This window comes from Hemiscyllium ocellatum, chromosome 4 (assembly GCF_020745735.1).
Source record: "Hemiscyllium ocellatum isolate sHemOce1 chromosome 4, sHemOce1.pat.X.cur, whole genome shotgun sequence".
Classification (NCBI taxonomy): Eukaryota; Metazoa; Chordata; class Chondrichthyes; order Orectolobiformes; family Hemiscylliidae; genus Hemiscyllium; species Hemiscyllium ocellatum.
Genome location: NC_083404.1, coordinates 43,708,308 through 43,725,360, shown reverse-complemented (window position 1 = coordinate 43,725,360; position 17,053 = coordinate 43,708,308). Strand labels below are relative to the sequence as shown.

General features: G+C 40.5%; 1 protein-coding gene across 2 annotated transcripts in view; it reads right to left on the bottom strand.

Annotated features, from left to right (window-relative positions):
* fam91a1 (family with sequence similarity 91 member A1) overlaps positions 1 to 16,726 on the bottom strand; it is a 50,771-nt gene extending 34,045 nt beyond the window's left edge. For both annotated transcript variants that reach the window (XM_060823087.1, XM_060823089.1), the window contains exons 1-7: positions 16,458 to 16,726; positions 10,265 to 10,349; positions 8,938 to 9,089; positions 7,599 to 7,656; positions 3,937 to 4,004; positions 3,111 to 3,224; positions 1,413 to 1,503 (exon numbers count right to left, since the gene is read on the bottom strand). In XM_060823087.1, the coding sequence (XP_060679070.1) occupies positions 1,413 to 1,503; positions 3,111 to 3,224; positions 3,937 to 4,004; positions 7,599 to 7,656; positions 8,938 to 9,089; positions 10,265 to 10,349; positions 16,458 to 16,529 (640 nt within the window). In that variant the 5' untranslated portion in view covers positions 16,530 to 16,726. The remainder of the gene's footprint in view (positions 1 to 1,412; positions 1,504 to 3,110; positions 3,225 to 3,936; positions 4,005 to 7,598; positions 7,657 to 8,937; positions 9,090 to 10,264; positions 10,350 to 16,457) is intronic.
* Positions 16,727 to 17,053: the final 327 nt, after the last annotated feature.

The window sequence follows — 17,053 nt, the reverse complement described above, 5'->3', positions numbered from 1 at the left end:
AAATGTTAAATACATCTTACTTAGAGAACAGTTCATATTTCTTGTTATAGAAAGAGATATAGAAGTACCTAAGATGATGCAAAAAACATTCACAAACGATAATACCAGAAATAAGATGAAACATTTCAAGAAAGATTGAACAGGTTAGATCCCTTTTCTCTTGAAAATGGAAAACAGCAAGGTTATGGGTAGTGATCTTCAAGATTATGAAAATAATTGAGAGCACCGACATAAAGATGATGTTCAATCTGCAGGCTAGATCAAAACTAGGAATCATAAATTTAATAGTTGAAGACAGAAATAATTCCAATAAGGAATTTAAGAGAAACTTTATTCAGAAAGCTACCAAACGGAGGCAAACAGCATCAGTAGATGGGAGAAGCTAGATGTACACAAGGAACAAGCTATTGAAGAATATGCTGTTGGACCTGAATGAAGAGGGATGGGTGGGAGATAACACAAGTGAAGCATAAACACTAAGAGGTTGGGCTGAATGGCATGCATCTGGCCTATGAATATTTAGCAACATGAACTAAAATAACTGTTGAACTGTACAAAGCACTGACAATATTCTACAACAACAAGTATATATCTACTTTCAGTTTTTCATCATCTGGGTATTTGAAATTAATCTTAACTTATTCCTGACTCGACATTTTAGTTGGAAAATAGTTCAGTATTCCAGGTCTCCTTAAATATAGGCAAGAACTTGCACTACCCTCTGACATCGAATGTAACTCTTGATAATTGGGGAAAGGCAACTTTACTGCTGTAAATGCCAGACAAGAGCTCATAGATCTAACCTTACTGCGAGTGATTAACAGTACTATACCTTGGAGGTCAGATGAGGATAACTCAGAGAATGTGGCTGTAAACTGAAGTAGCATTCTTTTGCACTCCAGTTTTCCCTACATATTGTATGGAATACGAATGACAACAACTGACTGCTTGCATTCTTTCTGGGACTTTTGCAGTATCCATGACTCTGAAGGCTGGAGGGGCATGAACGTGCTGGGATGGGAGGGTGAACAGAAAGGCAAAATAAACGGTTTCATCTGCAAGACACAGGTTGTTGGTTATGAGGATAATCTTTGTAGGAATTTTCTGCTGCTGTTAAGTAGTGGCACATTCAATATGAATTCAAGTTTTGTACTTGAGCACTACATCTCAATAGTGAACACAGACCTCTAAATCTCTCAGAACTGTCAACGTTTCTAGGTTTTTGCCATTTTTTTTCACATTAAAACCTCCGATCCATCCCTTTATTTGGTCCAAAACAAATAACCTCACGTTTACCTGCATTGAAATATACCAGTTTTGTCCAGCATGCATTTGGGATGATCGGGCCATTAGTAAAACTTAGAAGTTATAGAGCTTGACAAGACAGATTTCATTGCAAAGGATATACTCACTGAGCACCACATTGTGTTCCAAAATTCCAGCCAGCTGAGGTCCCGAATCAATGATTTTATCAATAGCACCCTTCTCAGGTCCTGAACAAATCTGGAGACAATAATATAGCAATTCTCAACAAGATCTCATCAATTCTCTCATACAGAAAGAGTATTTAGAACACTACAAAGTTTTGATTGTAAAGATTTGTCCTGAGTGTCTGCATGCCACACAGTCATACTTTCAGATGTGCAAGCAGGTCTCATTACATTCTGGCCTTATTGAAAGTAAATTCAGAACTAGAATTGGCAGGATTAAGTTATTTCCAGTACAAGTCAAACAAAGACCTCCAGGTGATGCTTGTGAAACTCAGCAGGTCTAGCAGCATTGGTGGGGAGAAAGCAGTATCAATACTTTAAGTTTACAAACATCTTCCCACAAATGCTGCCAGATCAGCGGAGTTTTGTCAGTAATTCCTGTTTTTATGTATCTTATTTCCAGAGTCCTCAGATACATTAGCTCAGTATAACATGAACATATTCCTTTAATAAATTGGTTAAAGAATGTTGCTATTAAAAAGTATTAGTAAAAGATATCCAACAATGCTCAAAAACACTTCAGCAGTTGGTGTGGTGGGGGAGGAGTGTAGTTTGGTGATCTTGCAGTATCTGCAAGACATTTATGTACTAAGATCTACTTATATTACATCAGATATTAGTACTTGTTTACCTTTCAACTTTCTCCTCAAAAGATCTATCTTGAATTTCCCCATTTCAGAGCAACCCATTATATAGATACAATATTTCATATTCTCTAAAGCACTGTACTCAAATTTTGCCAAACCCACACCTTGCACCATGCTGATAACAAGCAGTAGTGTCAAGCTCGCTCTCATTTGGTAGTTTAAACTATAAAATATTGATCTTTGTTTCAGGCCAAAACCTAAGCTTCAGAGACTGGCACCAGAAAGTTAATCTCCAGATCTCTTCTTCACTTCATTTTAACCTTTCCTTCATAGGCAATGTCATATTTTCACTGTGCCCTCAATTTGTGCATCAACTCCATCTTAAATTCCACCCACAGCATGATATTGAACTTTCTCGTTTTCATTTCCTTTCTTTTAAAAAAAAGTCAGTCATTCGATCAACAAACCTCAGCCTCTGTTTGAATCAGCTTCGTTGATCCACCTGCACACACCAAATCATCAAGATTAAAAAAGGTCAGTCTCCCCTTTCTAGTTCACGCTCCAAATTATCAAATCAAGTCCTGCACTATTTTATTCTCCTAGTCTATTTCAGATGCCAGCAAACCCACTGACAATGGGGATATTTTTGTTATGTACTGGGAAAAGATCTTGTCACTTGTAATTGCTGAATAACAATTCTACGAATGTGGTCATCTGCTACTCCACAACACAACTGCTGAAAACCTTTCCATCATTTCCCAAACTTCATCTTTCTCCGCACATCCCAGTCACCAACTTTTAGCATTTTTTAAATTCCTGTACAAGACACATGAACTTGACAGTCCTGACAAGCATTTTAACCTACTGCTGGCTCACTAAACTACTTTACTCTTACCTCAATGTTAAAAAAAATACTGCAGTAGTATGTCAGTTTATATTGTGGGTTCAGGACTTAGTGCGAATAAGACAGCCATAATAGAACATAAAAACTCAACTTTCATAATAAATAATATTTTAGTTAGTTTTACATCACCTTGATATCATCCTCTGTGATAAAACCAGCCTGCACCACCCACCATGGCTCAATACTAATCTCCACAGGTTTCACTGGTAACAGGTCACGAGCTGTTTTCCGCCGAAAGAATTTCTGGAATAATGGATATTCCGCACATTTAATAGCCAACATAATTTATAAGGGCTGTTACTCAAGTTTCAGCAGGTTCCACTATTAATAAATTTATTGCATATGCAGCCATGATTCTACAGCAAACATAGAATTTCTTAGTAGATAGTGTACTTGTTAGGTTGAACCCATCAGTATATGGTGGAACCCTGTTCTCTTTACAACATCCGATATTCATTGGATAGCAAATGTAAACTACGTAATTAGTTGAGTGCATAGGAATTAATTTCCTTCACATTTTTATTGCATACCCTGGTTTAGAATGGGACAATTTGCTCTTCCAGATTTGTTCATAAAGCACAAATATTAGAACTAATATTACAAATATTAGGATTATAACAGAGCCCGCATGAGAAAATGAAATCTAAAGATGACTGTTCAGTAACAGACTATCCAACACGACCCAAATTATAGTCTCCAAGAAGCTGCATTTACTAATTTTAGCTCACCATTAATGAAAATGCAAAATATGACAATGTATATCGTACACATTTCAGCTGATACTCAAGTTAAAATCCAATGGAAATATTCACACTGCTGTTAAGAAACATTGCATTTGTCACTTTTTACCCTAGAAAACAATTCTGAGGCAAGGTGTCTAGTTTTCCAATATAAAAATCACACACTTCAATAAGTGAACAACTTCATAATCCTTCAAATAACAAAAAAAACCCACTTTTGATGATCGACACTGGTTCATGAGGTCAATGTACTGGTTCCTTCCAATACCAAGGAGCCTTAGACCTGTGTATAAAAAAAACTTAAGATCACACTCAAGAAATGCTTAATAACATGCAGTTTGAAGATGTCTTCAATAGATGGTTGTACTTTCTTCCCTTTGGATAGCTCAAGCTGCTGTGGCTTCATCACTAAAGCAGTTGCAAAAGGTTCACCATATTCTTTAAAATAAAGCATGGCTTTTAAGCATCAGCTATGGCTGGGCACAGTCTTATATCTGAGCTAGGAGACTAAGCGTTCAAGTCCAACTCCAGAGACACAAGCATAAAACTCCAGGATAATATTCTCACTGTAGGACTGAGATTGACGCACTCTTTGAGCTGCCAGTTTTCTGATGAGATATTAGAACAGAGCCCTGCCTTCTCTCTTTGTTGCATGTAAAAATTTCACTAATTCCTGAAGATTCATAACATTATTATTTGGGAAGTTCGTTTCTAAAGAGGAAGGAAAATGAATTTGAGTTTTTCAATTCTGTAAAAACCTGGCTTCTTTTAAAAACAAGATCAGAAAGACATTTTAATCATTGAGTTCAAAACAGCATTTACTAAAACTATGACAATAAGATTATTTCAGCTAAATCACCAGTAAAGCATCCACAGCAGTTACCTGCTAAGGTTTTTGCCCCTAAGGTTTTTGCTGATGAACTTTATGACCACGAGAGGGAGACAGAGTGGAGCTAAAAGCAGGTTCAGGTGGAGCGAGGCATCCCAGAGGGAGAAAACAGTAAAGAAAAGCAGTAATACTTTGAAGTAATACTGCTCACACTGGAGCTCCATTTTGGAATCTGAAAGACTAGCTGGACATGTATGAGCCATTCACCAATATTACTGGTTTTCACCACTAAAAGGGGTTGTCATTGTCAGCTCTCAAACACAGTCAGGCTCAGGAGATGTCCTAAGTTGCTAATAAGTAAGTAAGTAAAAAGGCTCCAGAAACTGGCTGTGGAGGAGTGAGCAAGGGAGAGATCCTATAAGGTAGTCGAAGATCCAATTTTAGGGGACTCATGTTAAGTGACAGTGAGTTGGGTTAGTACTTTGTTTTAAGGGTCATGGTAGAGAAATAAACGGAATAAAAGTGCATCTAGTGAATATGTAACAATGTCAAAAATTAAAAGATTATGAAGGTGCCAGCTGTCCAACAAGCTTTAGTATGAAGATAGATATGACTATTCACTGAAGTTAAGGGTTTTTAAAAAAATGTTTCTGAGATCTTTCTGATAAACCTTATTGCACTAGATATGAATTATGTTATTTTCTTTTGGTAAAAGTACATTAGCAGCCTCTTGTGAATACATTCAGTGACTGACCTCTCCGATAACCAAAAGGAATATAAAACTTTTGGCCTATTAAACCAGGTCTCACTCTGGAATCAGACTTGTCCAGTATCATCTAGGATGATAATACTTAGCATTATTTCAAAGAGGGGGTTCTTTCCAATGTCCTAGCTAATATCCATTCTGCAACTACATCACTGAAAATCAATACTGCCCAATCATCATTTTGATTCTTGCAGAACCAGGCTAAAATTAAATTTAAAAAGTACTTGATTAGCTGTAAAGTACTTAGCACCGTTGTCAAAAAGGTGTAATAGAAACGCAGATTTTTTTTCTTTTTATCTTTTAACTGCAGCTAAAAATTCCCACAGTATTTCATAAAATTGCCAAAGCTGTACAAGGAAATCAAGACAAATACCCAAAAGTTTGAAAAGAAGCAGATTTTAGAAAGCTTACAAGGTGGAAAAAAGCAGTGAAGTTTAGGCAAAGGTATTCCAGAGCTCAGGGCCCAGGCAGCTGAAGGCACAGTTGCCAATGATGCATGGATAAAAACTGGGGATTTTCAAGGATGCATGTAGAGGTTTTGGAGGGTTATATGGTTGGGAAGAGCTAACAAAATAAATATGCATTTTGGACAAGCTGTTTCTGAAAGAAATCAATATATACATAGCCAACTGTTTACAGACTTGGTTTCCTAGTTCTTACAAACCAACCTTATTCTAATACTGAATAAAATGCTAAGTTCTGGAATCTCTTTTCTTAGAAAGAAAATCAGTATTTTTTACATTGATTCCCTTCCAAAAAAATAATCGATTTTTACAAACTTGTTTTATACAACAGCAGTGGACATACCACCTTATTCTAAGCATCCACCGATGTAAAAAGTTCCTGATTCTAGGCCCACATCAACAGCTTCCTAATTTTATTTGCTCTTGAATGGAAATGTGGCATCACTGGCAAGGGCAGCATTTACTACATATCCTAACTGTCCTCAAATTGAATGGGTTGGCACACCAGTTCAGAGTACAGTTAAGAGTCAACCACACTGCTATGGTTTGAAGTCATGTGTACATCAAACCACATAAGGATAGCAGATTTCCTAAAGGACATTATTGTAAAAACTTATCTGGTTCACCAGGATAGTTTCATGATCAGCAATACTAAGACTATTTTTTCTCCAGATTTATTAATTCAAATTGATCTCTGTGGTGAAAGTTTAACTTGTTTCTTGAGCATCAGCCTGGGCCTCTGAATTACTAGTCCAGTAACATTACAACTATTATACTACTATTGCACGGTGGCACAGTGGTTAGCACTGCTGCCTCACAGTGCCAGAGACCCGGGTTCAATTCCCGATTCAGGCGACTGACTGTGTGGAGTTTGCACATTCTCCCCAGTCCAAAGATGTGCAGGTCAGGTGAATTGGCCATGCTAAATTGCCCGTAGTGTTAGGTAATGGGGTAAATGTAGGGGAATGGATGGATTGCGCTTTGGCGGGTCGGTGTGGACTTGTTGGGGCAAAGGGCCTGTTTCCACACTGTAAGTAATCTAATCTATACTGCCTACCTGTAACAGTAAAGTACCAAGGGCACATTAGAAACCTCAACATAAATCATCCGAATTGGAGAAAATTGATTTCAATTCATTGTTTCCACTCCAGTTCATTAGCTTTGATATACAATATAGATAAAATTAAGAAGCAAAACTGTCTCAATGAAAGCTGTGCAAAAAAGACTTGCATTTACAATTTGCTCTTCACTGCCTCAGTTTCTAGAATGCAGAATTAGAGTCAAATCAAGACACTAAGTTAGGAGAATCTGCACTATAATAATGAGATTAGAACAATCCAGGTGAATTATTCATAGATTTGTGTAAAAACTCAACAGTTTCAAATGCGCGGTCATTTACAATAAAGGCAGATCTATGCAAAGTCACTTAAGAAAGTCAATAAACATCTGTGCATTTCTGAGTTGGCCTCTTGCTCACCCCCAGCTTTAATCAATCTGTCATTGGCAGTTGACCATTCAGCTGCAAAGGCCCCAATCCTTTGTTTAAACCTGTCTCCCTCTCTTTTAGTTACTCCAGAAACCTTACTGCTTTGACCATGATTTTGACCTGCTGCTCTACTGTCTTCGAATTGGTTCATTATCAAATTTGATATCTTGGCATATTTCACATAAAAAGTGGAAAATTAAAGCATATTGTTGTTTTGTCTCTTGGGAGTTCAGCAAGCAGTGTTCCTTCAAGTAGGGGGTGGAGAACATTTGCACATCCTGTGCAAAAAAGAAGTCAGTTTTATTCAGATAGCAAAAGTGTAGAAAACTTACAATCAGCAGCTGTGAAGTTTGGTAACGAATCATAACTTTTTTCACTGTTCATGATATCCTAAAAAGAAAACAAAAGTGCATTTAAAAAAAAACTTTAGTTCGATGAAATAAATGATAGCTCCACTGGAGTCCAAAACTGGAGAGATTTTGATGCTGGCTTTGTAATTCTATCCCTACACAAGTCTATAAATCCATCCACACAGTTATTAGATAATATGACTGACAATTGGCAAATTGTCATCATATTCACCAATTTGAAATGTAGAAGCTAGGATTTGATTATAGTGTGCCTGGTGTCAAGAAAAACAGTTACATTTTAGGACTAAAATTATTTCTTTCAGCAATTCTGGCTTTTGACTCCTTTTGTCAATCTTTCCACCAGCCAGAACTGAGAATTAGTGAAATGTGGATAATACAGTTCAGAGTTCCTTAACAAGCAGTTTTATATGCTAGGTTAAGGCATTGAGCATTTGGATAAACACACCATGAACTTACAGAGGTTAGTAATCATGGATTTAGAAGATTACACTTCTGCAATAACGCAGAGAGGAGTGGAAGAAGGCATGTCTGGAGCATAGACTTTTGAGCTGTATGGTTAATGTCTGTGCAATACATGTGACATAGAATCAGACACAAAATACATAAAGCGCCATTCAAACTATTGTGTTTTTATTTGGTAAAGCTGTCTAATTGGTTCCAGTTGCTACAATCCAGTAAATTTTAAAGTTACATATAACACTAACTTTAATATATGTTTGTATATATCACCTAGAAGGATAAGGGCAGCAGATAAATGGGAACACCACCAAGTGTCAAACCATCCAGAACTGGATATAGTTTATTGTCCCTTCAGTGTCAGTGTGTCAAAGTCTTAGAACTCCCTTCCTAATGGCATTACCTATATCAAACAGATTACAGTGGTTCAAGGCGGCAGCTCACCACCACTTTCTCAAGCATAATTAAGATGGACAATAAATGCTGGCCGAGCCAGTGACGCTCATGAGTGAATTAAAAAATATAAATTTACACATTATTGTACTTCTATTTATGAGATATGTATAGATTTATATTAGTGTAATCTCAAGCTAGAATGTCACTTGAACTAGTTATTAAATACAGGTGGTTCTGATTCTGTAGTGGGAATATTTAACAAGCAAAACAGGATTTGTATTGTTGGAAAATTGGTTCCAATGGATGGAAACAATACTGACTACAGTGGAGATAAATTTGGTTTGACTTCATTAAATCTACTGGATGTAAGTTTATAGATACAAATTTACACAGATTATATATTCAGAATTTTACTTGACAGTTTAAAGCTCTTGAACACTAAACTCACCTCCATAATTCCTATATAATAGGAAAAAGGTGTAACCCGTAGTCCCTTCACCATAATGTCAGATAAATGATACGGATACAGCATGAGATGTTCTCTGCTATATTTAAACAGCTCTTCATAGTACTTGCGTTCATCTTTCTTGATATATCTCACTGAAAAAGTAAAAGGCACATAGTCAGTTCATATATTGGAACTATAACAAAAATAACTTTCACTTATATCCTACTTTCATTGGGATGAAACATACTAGCACATTGTACTGGAGCATTCACAGTCAAAATCTGACACAAAACCACAGGTGGCTAAACTTTGGTCAGAATCAGGTTTTAAACCAGTATCTTAAAATGAGGAGAGAGGGATAGAGAGAGAATTTCAGAGCTTTGGGGTGAGGCAATTGACAGCCAGGCCATAAAGCCACAGGACAGCGTGCCCGACTGATCAACTGTTTGACCATCTTTCAGACTGGATAATGTAGAGCAGTTTGAAACAAGTCAAATTATTGTTTTGTAAAAGAAACCCTGTACATGAAATAGTATAATTCATGTACATCTCTATGACTCTAAATCTAATTTCTTGCATGCATCGATTGGGAAAAAAAAAGTAGCATTTTTATTCATTCTCATGATATAAACATTGCTGGTAAGGCCATCATATTCTGGTCATTTCTAATTGCCCTTGAGAAGATCATAGCGAGCCACTTTCTTGAAGCTTTGTATTCTAAATATTGCATTGCACCCAATTACTACAAATTTGCAGTAGTTTTGATCCATGTCAGGATGCTATGTGGCTTTCTGATGCTGCTGCCTTTTGGTGGCAGTAGTCCAAAGTTTGAAAGGTGCTGTTGAAAGAGCCATTGTTGACCACCTTAAGTGCATCTTGTGGACAATACACCCTCCAGCCATAGGTGATAGAGGAAACAAATCTAGTTGCTGCTTGGAGAAACATGCTGACTGATTAACACACATTACATATTTTCAATACATTGGGGATATTACGTAGAAGTTAGCACTTATCTTTTCATAATCTAATGGGACCTAATAAATGGAGTAAATAAAATGGTCCCCATGGTCCAAAAGGGCCACAGAGCTGCTGCCTGAAGAGAGAGCACCGACTTTTCAGTCCTGAAGTTCAACATACTTCTTCCCTTGCCTGAAGTTGAGACGGAGAAATTTCCACACAACTTCATTTGGCATGAAAATTCAACCTGTACAACTGGTGTCCCTCTGTATTGTGAGCAAATCATCTAGCCAACTAAGCTAACCTAACTCCAGACAATGAAAATACTATATATTACACTTCACTGATAAAACATTACAGTTTCATTTACCCAAGTTGTTTCTGTACCGCAACTGATTGCGGATGCTGTAAAGCAGAACTTGTTTCTCATATTCGCGTGGAGAGTTCCCCAGACTCTGCAAAAGACATCAGAAAGTGGTTAGCATCTTCCTCATCGTTTGAGTTTCATTAAGAGTGATGCCATAGCCTCTGCACATTTACAAAAAAAAATTTCAATTCAGAATGATTTTTCAGCTAATAATGACTAGATTACGCTGTGACAATGTGTTCTTTCAGTGAGTTTGATTGCAGAATAAAGTGACTAGGACAGCAAGGTTAATTCCCCTTTGTCAAGATACTGCCTCGCCATCAGATGCCCACTTGAAAAGGACATCTGGGACGGCAACTAACCTCTCATCTGAAAGAGATAACTTAAAGACAATGGAGCTTTCTTCTGGGAAGGTTAATATGGATTAATGTGCTATGGCTCTGGAGTGGGTCTTGAACACTATCTCTTCTGAGTCAGAAGACTAATGTCAACAAATGAACTGTGGCAATCAACATAGTTTCATGCTTATTCTGGGCATTATCTGCTTTGAGTCAGCTCTACCACCAAAATAACCCAAAAGTGAAACTTGTACAAAATAACAGACTTAAATATTTAACTATTGACACTTTTGAAGCAAGATGCTTTCCCCATTCAAAATAAGATTATGATTTTTATTACTGCATGTAAATATTATTTCATTCTTCTATGCAGATTTGTGCACAGAGGTTTAAAACCTTCTCATAATAACCATTTGCACAATAGTTTTATTTGGAATGAGATGGATAACCCAAAGATTGTGCTATTTACTAAAAGGGAAAAAAAAAGAACATTAGATGAATTTGCCCTCAGAGTCAGAAGTTTATGGGTTCAAGTCTCACTCTAGGTAAGGATGTTAAAACACAAGGCTCAGCCTGGCAATAACAGAGGAATACAGAGCATATGCTGCATTGTCACAAGTGGTTCTTCCGCTGAGATATTAAGCTGAGGCTTTTGTGTCCACCCTTCAGGCCACAAAGTAAAATCCTGTGATATTATTTCCAGAAGAGTAGGAATGTCATTCCCAGTGTCCTGGCCAAACATCCTTCAACCATCAGCATTAAAACACAAATGAAATGAAATTGCAGAAGGTAGCTGGGCTACGAATAATTAACATATAGAGTAGCAAACACTAGTGAAGCAGCAACAGGGAGCAGTCAGTAGCAAAAAGCACAAACAGGCATATTTGGTCCCAAATTAATAAACTCACAGCATACCAGTCACACCAACAAATCACAAAGAGATTGCGCACTGCCAAAAGGTAAAATGTAATGAGAATAAGTTGATTAGTTAGGCTGTGAGGAAACCAGGGAAAACTGGGAAAATTAACAAAACATCACGCAACAGCAAATTAATAACTCAGTGGAAAATACATCTCAAAACAGCAAATATAAATCAAAGTTCATGGTAAAGTAGGCACATAACAATAATGAAGCATGCCAAGTTAATAAATTTGGAACAGGCGCATTGAATTAATAGATTAGTCGAGCAACAGCAAATTAATAAATTACAAAGCAAACAAAACAAAAATCAATAAATTAGCAACAGAATTAGTACATTAATAGTATTGTGACATCAAGAAATGAATACAACATCAATTGTAAGGTGGGTAGGGTGTTATGAGCTGATACAGCTGCAGGTTTCAGTTTGCAATTTTGAGAAAGAAGAACTAAGGCAGTTGGGTCAAGAGCTGCATACTTACTGTAAGGAAACAATAAGGTGGGGCAGCCAGCCCAAGGTCAGGCACAGCTACAGTCCAAAACAGGCCACAGACCACAGAGGGCCAGGTGCCCATCAGCTACTTGATCCACTATATCATTCAAGAGCAACAAGATAGATTTTCATAGCAACTTTAACATGGTAAAATCTCCCAAGGCAAATTAGCAAACAGAATTCAACATTTAATCATATCAGATATTAGGACAAATGATCAAACATTTGACCTGATGATTTAAGGAGTGATCTAAGGGGATGACCTAGTGGAACCTGGGTTCAAATCCTGCCATCAGCTGATGGTAGAATTCAAAAACAATCTGGAATTAAAAGTATAGTGCTGACTGTGAAAAATTGTGCGAGCATGCATGGTGAGATCACCAGAACCCTTTAAGTAAGAAAACTGCCATCCTTATCTGGTCTGTCCTACAGAAATACAGTTGTCTCTTTTACCAAACTCTGAAATGGCCTGGCAAGTTGTAACAATCACGAGAAACTCAAAAAAAAAAGATACTGCACAGAACAACTCTCATCAACCTAGGCACCATAATCAACAATGGCAAAAACAGCCATGTTGGCTCAAAATCATCAGGGTGGGAGGGGGGTGCGTGTCTTCACATAACCGTTTCACAGAATACTGGAATAATAACCTGACAGCAATACTCATGGAATCATACTTGACAAATGTCCCAGACACCACCACTGTACATATCCTGTCCCACTGGCAGATTAGGCCCAGAAGTATACATGCAGGAGAGAAGTGCCCTGAGAATATGCAACATTGACTCCAAGTACCACAAAACATCATGGTACCAAGTCAAACGTGGACAAGGAAATGTCAACATCAGCGCTATGGTTTGAATAAGTCAAGTCCTAAATGATATTGTTGTAAGACTGTGCCAGCAGCAGGTGGTGAGGAAACCAACAAGTGGAACAAATATACTTGACCTTATTCTCAGCAACATGCCTGCTGCAGATGAAGCTGACCATAGCAGTGACTACTGCACAGTCCTTGTGGAGACAAAGTCCAGTCATCACATCGAAATTATCTTATATAATGATGCACAACACTAACACCACACACTGAATAGGTTCAACTTTGAACAGATGTAGCAACTCACAGTGGGCCATCAGTATCAGCAGAATCATACTCCATCACAATCTGCATACCTCATGGCCCAGTATACCCCCCCACTCCACCATTACCATCAAGCCAGGGAATCAACCCTGGTTCAATGAAAATGCAAGGGAACATGCCAGGAGCAGCATCAGGCAGGCCTAAGAATAAGGGCATCACCCTAGACTATCTGCATGTCAAATAGCATAACCAGCAAGTGATAAAGAGACCTTAATTCCACAACCAAGAGCTTAGAGCTAAGCTCTACTGCAAAAAGTGAGGATTGCAGATGCTGGAGATCAGAGTTGAGAGTGTGGTGCGGGAAAAGCACAGCCAGTCAGGCAGCATCCGAGGAGCAGAAGAAGCCACATTTCAAGCATAAGCGCTTCATCAGAACTTTTAGCATTCCACAAGTAGGCATCCTGTCTCCCCAATGTTAAGGTCACCACATCGGGAGCAACAGAGATAGTAAGTGATGTGTGTGGAAATGCAGGTAAATCTCTGATGGATGCGGAAGGCTCCTTTTGGGGGGGGGGGGGTAGGTTTTGCAATTCTTGTGATGCCATGTTAAAGTTGCTATGAAAATCTATCTTGTCGGCAAGGGAGGTCCTGACAAGAGAGCGGAGGAGGGAATGGTCTTAACAGAACTTGGATAGGGGTTGGAGGGAAATATATCCTTTATGGTGGGCTCTGTTTGTAGGTGACAGAAATGGCGGAGGATGATGCAATTATACAGAGGTTGGTGGGATGCAAAGTGAGGACCGGGAGGTTCTGTCCTTGTTGCAATTGGAGAAGTGGGGTTTGAGGGCAGAGGTGCAAGAAGTGGATGAGATGCACTAGAGGGCATCATCGATCACTCGGGAGGGGAAATTGCGGTCTTTGAAGGAGGAAGCCATCTGGTATGTTCTGGGAGCAGATGAGGCTGAGGAATTGGGAATAAGGGATAGCATTTTTACGGGAGGCAGGGGGGAAGGAAGTGTAGACAAAGGAGCTGTGGAAGTCAGTGAATTTGTTGTAGATGTCAATGTTGAGTCAGTCACCGTTAATGGAGATGGAAAGGGCCAGGAAGGGGAGGAAGGTGGCCAAGATGGTCCAGATGAACTTACGGTCAGGGTGGAACTGTGAAACTGTTGAACTGTTCAACCTCCTCGTGGGAGCAGGAGGTGGCACCATAACAATCATCGATGTAGCGGAGAAAATAGCTGGGAAATAGTGTCTGTGTAGCTGCAGAAAATGGACTTTTCCTTGTACCAGAAGAGATAGGCATAGCTGGGGCCCACGTGGATGCCCATGGCTAAGCTCTACTGCATCCAGTCATGAATGGTGGAGGACAATTCAATTGGAGAAGGTGACTCCACAAACACTCCTAACCTCAATAATGGGGTGGCCCAGCACATCAGTGCAAAAGCTAAGACTAAAGCATTTGCAATAATATTTAAGAGACTCCTGGACATGCAAATGGTCACAGAAATTTAAGGGTGCACACGTGAGGATCAGTGATCGGCACAACATCGTGGGCTGAAGGGCCTGTTCTGTGCTGTTCTATGTTCTAATAATCTTTAGTCAGAAGTGCCTTGTGGATAACCTATTGCAGCCTCCTCCAGAGATCCAGGCTTCACAGCTGCTGGTCTTAAGCCAGTTAGATTCATTTTACATAATGAATAACACAGCAAAAGGCTGGAGACTAAAAACTATGGGCTTTTACAACATTCATGCAACAGTACTGAAGACTCTAGCTCCAAACTTACTGTGCTCCAAGACAAACTATTCCAATACACTGACAGCTACCCAACAATATGGAAAATTTCTCAGATATTTCCTGTGCACAAAAAACTATTGTCCAAACTGAACAAATATTAAGCCATTCAATCCACTCTCAATCAACGGTAAAGCGATGGAAATTGTCAGCAAATTACTAACAAATAGCACTTGCTCATTGATGTTCAATTTGGGTTCTGCCACGGCTATTCAGCTCCTGAACTCAATATAGCATTGGTCCGTGCCCTCTGAGAAGGGCACTGCTTGTCACTGGCCACCCTGATGTTTCCTTTCTTCCTGGTGGTGGAAACTGAATAAAGATTTGTACACCTGTTGTCTTTCACTGTGGTTCACACCTTCACACACATGGCGGTAGTGAGGGGTTAAAAAAAGAAAAATATATAACTGGCCTGCCTCATTGTTTATGAACAATGTACCATTCACTCCCTCCATGATCAATACTTAGGAGCAGCAGTCTGTACAATCTACAAGGTGCACGACAGAAATTCACCAAAGGCTCTTTAGATATCAATTTCCAAATCCAGCAGATTCAGGGGGACACCACCAATGCAAGTTCCCCTCCAAAACATCGATCATCCATAGGTGGAAATATATCATAGCTCAAATGTTACGTTCAAAATCCAGGACCCATCTCCATAAAGGCTTGGTGAGTCTACTTACAACAAATGGACTGCAGCAATTCAAGACAACTCATCACTAATTTCTCAAGAGCAACTAAAGATCCGCAACAAGTGCTGGCCTAGCCAGCAATGCCCGTGGCCTTCTGAGGGCACGGTGCGGTGGTGTCCCTCTGACAGTGCAGCGCTCCCTTTAGCGCTGTCCCTCTGACAGTGCAGCGCTCCCTTTAGCGCTGTCCCTCTGACAGTGCAGCGCTCCCTTTAGCGCTGTCCCTCTGACAGTGCAGCGCTCCCTTTAGCGCTGTCCCTCTGACAGTGCAGCGCTCCCTTTAGCGCTGTCCCTCTGACAGTGCAGCGCTCCCTTTAGCGCTGTCCCTCTGACAGTGCAGCGCTCCCTTTAGCGCTGTCCCTCTGACAGTGCAGCACTCCCTCTGTGCTGTCCCTCTGACAGTGCAGCGCTCCCTTTAGCGCTGTCCCTCTGACAGTGCAGCGCTCCCTTTAGCGCTGTCCCTCTGACAGTGCAGCACTCCCTTTAGCGCTGTCCCTCTGACAGTGCAGCACTCCCTTTAGCGCTGTCCCTCTGACAGTGCAGCGCTCCCTTTAGCGCTGTCCCTCTGACAGTGCAGCGCTCCCTTTAGCGCTGTCCCTCTGACAGTGCAGCGCTCCCTCTGTGCTGTCCCTCTGACAGTGCAGCGCTCCCTTTAGCGCTGTCCCTCTGACAGTGCAGCACTCCCTCTGTGCTGTCCCTCTGACAGTGCAGCACTCCCTTTAGCGCTGTCCCTCTGACAGTGCAGCACTCCCTCTGTGCTGTCCCTCTGACAGTGCAGCACTCCCTTTAGCGCTGTCCCTCTGACAGTGCAGCACTCCCTCGGCGCTGTCCCTCTGACAGTGCAGCACTCCCTCTGTGCTGTCCCTCTGACAGTGCAGCACTGACCTGCCTGACATTCCCCGGGAGTTTAGACCACGGGTAGTTCTGGCGTATATGAAACTCCACGTCGATGTTCATGGCAGGCGGATGGGCCCGAGCTGCCGGTCAGCGGATTTGTTTTACTTCTTTGACCCTAGCCCATAGCGGACAGCAGCGAGTGTGTGTGTGTGTGAGGTGGGGGAAGATGTTGGGCTTCAGTGTTCGCTCTCTCCCCGCGACACACACACACACCGGGCCCAGACGCCAACTCTCCTGCGCTCCAGCAGAGCGCCGTTACCCACGCACACCAAAACGTAAGACGTAAACGTAGCCGTGTGCGTGCTCATTTTTGAGCATGCGCCGTCAACAAAAGCCTAAAGATGCGCATGCGTAATCCCACCCCGGCAATGCCGTGTTTGCGCATGCTTCCCTCCCCGCTCCTGTAACGATCCAGTGGGGAATACGTTTGCGCTCATCGTCGGAGACGGGACTGTTCGCGCATGTGTGTTACGGCCCGCATGCGCACTGTCCCGCAGCTTCCGAATTTCCGCGCATGCTTTTCTTGGCCCCTGCGGCCTTGTGGCAAAATCCATGTTTATGAAAGCGTCTCTAAAATCACCGGT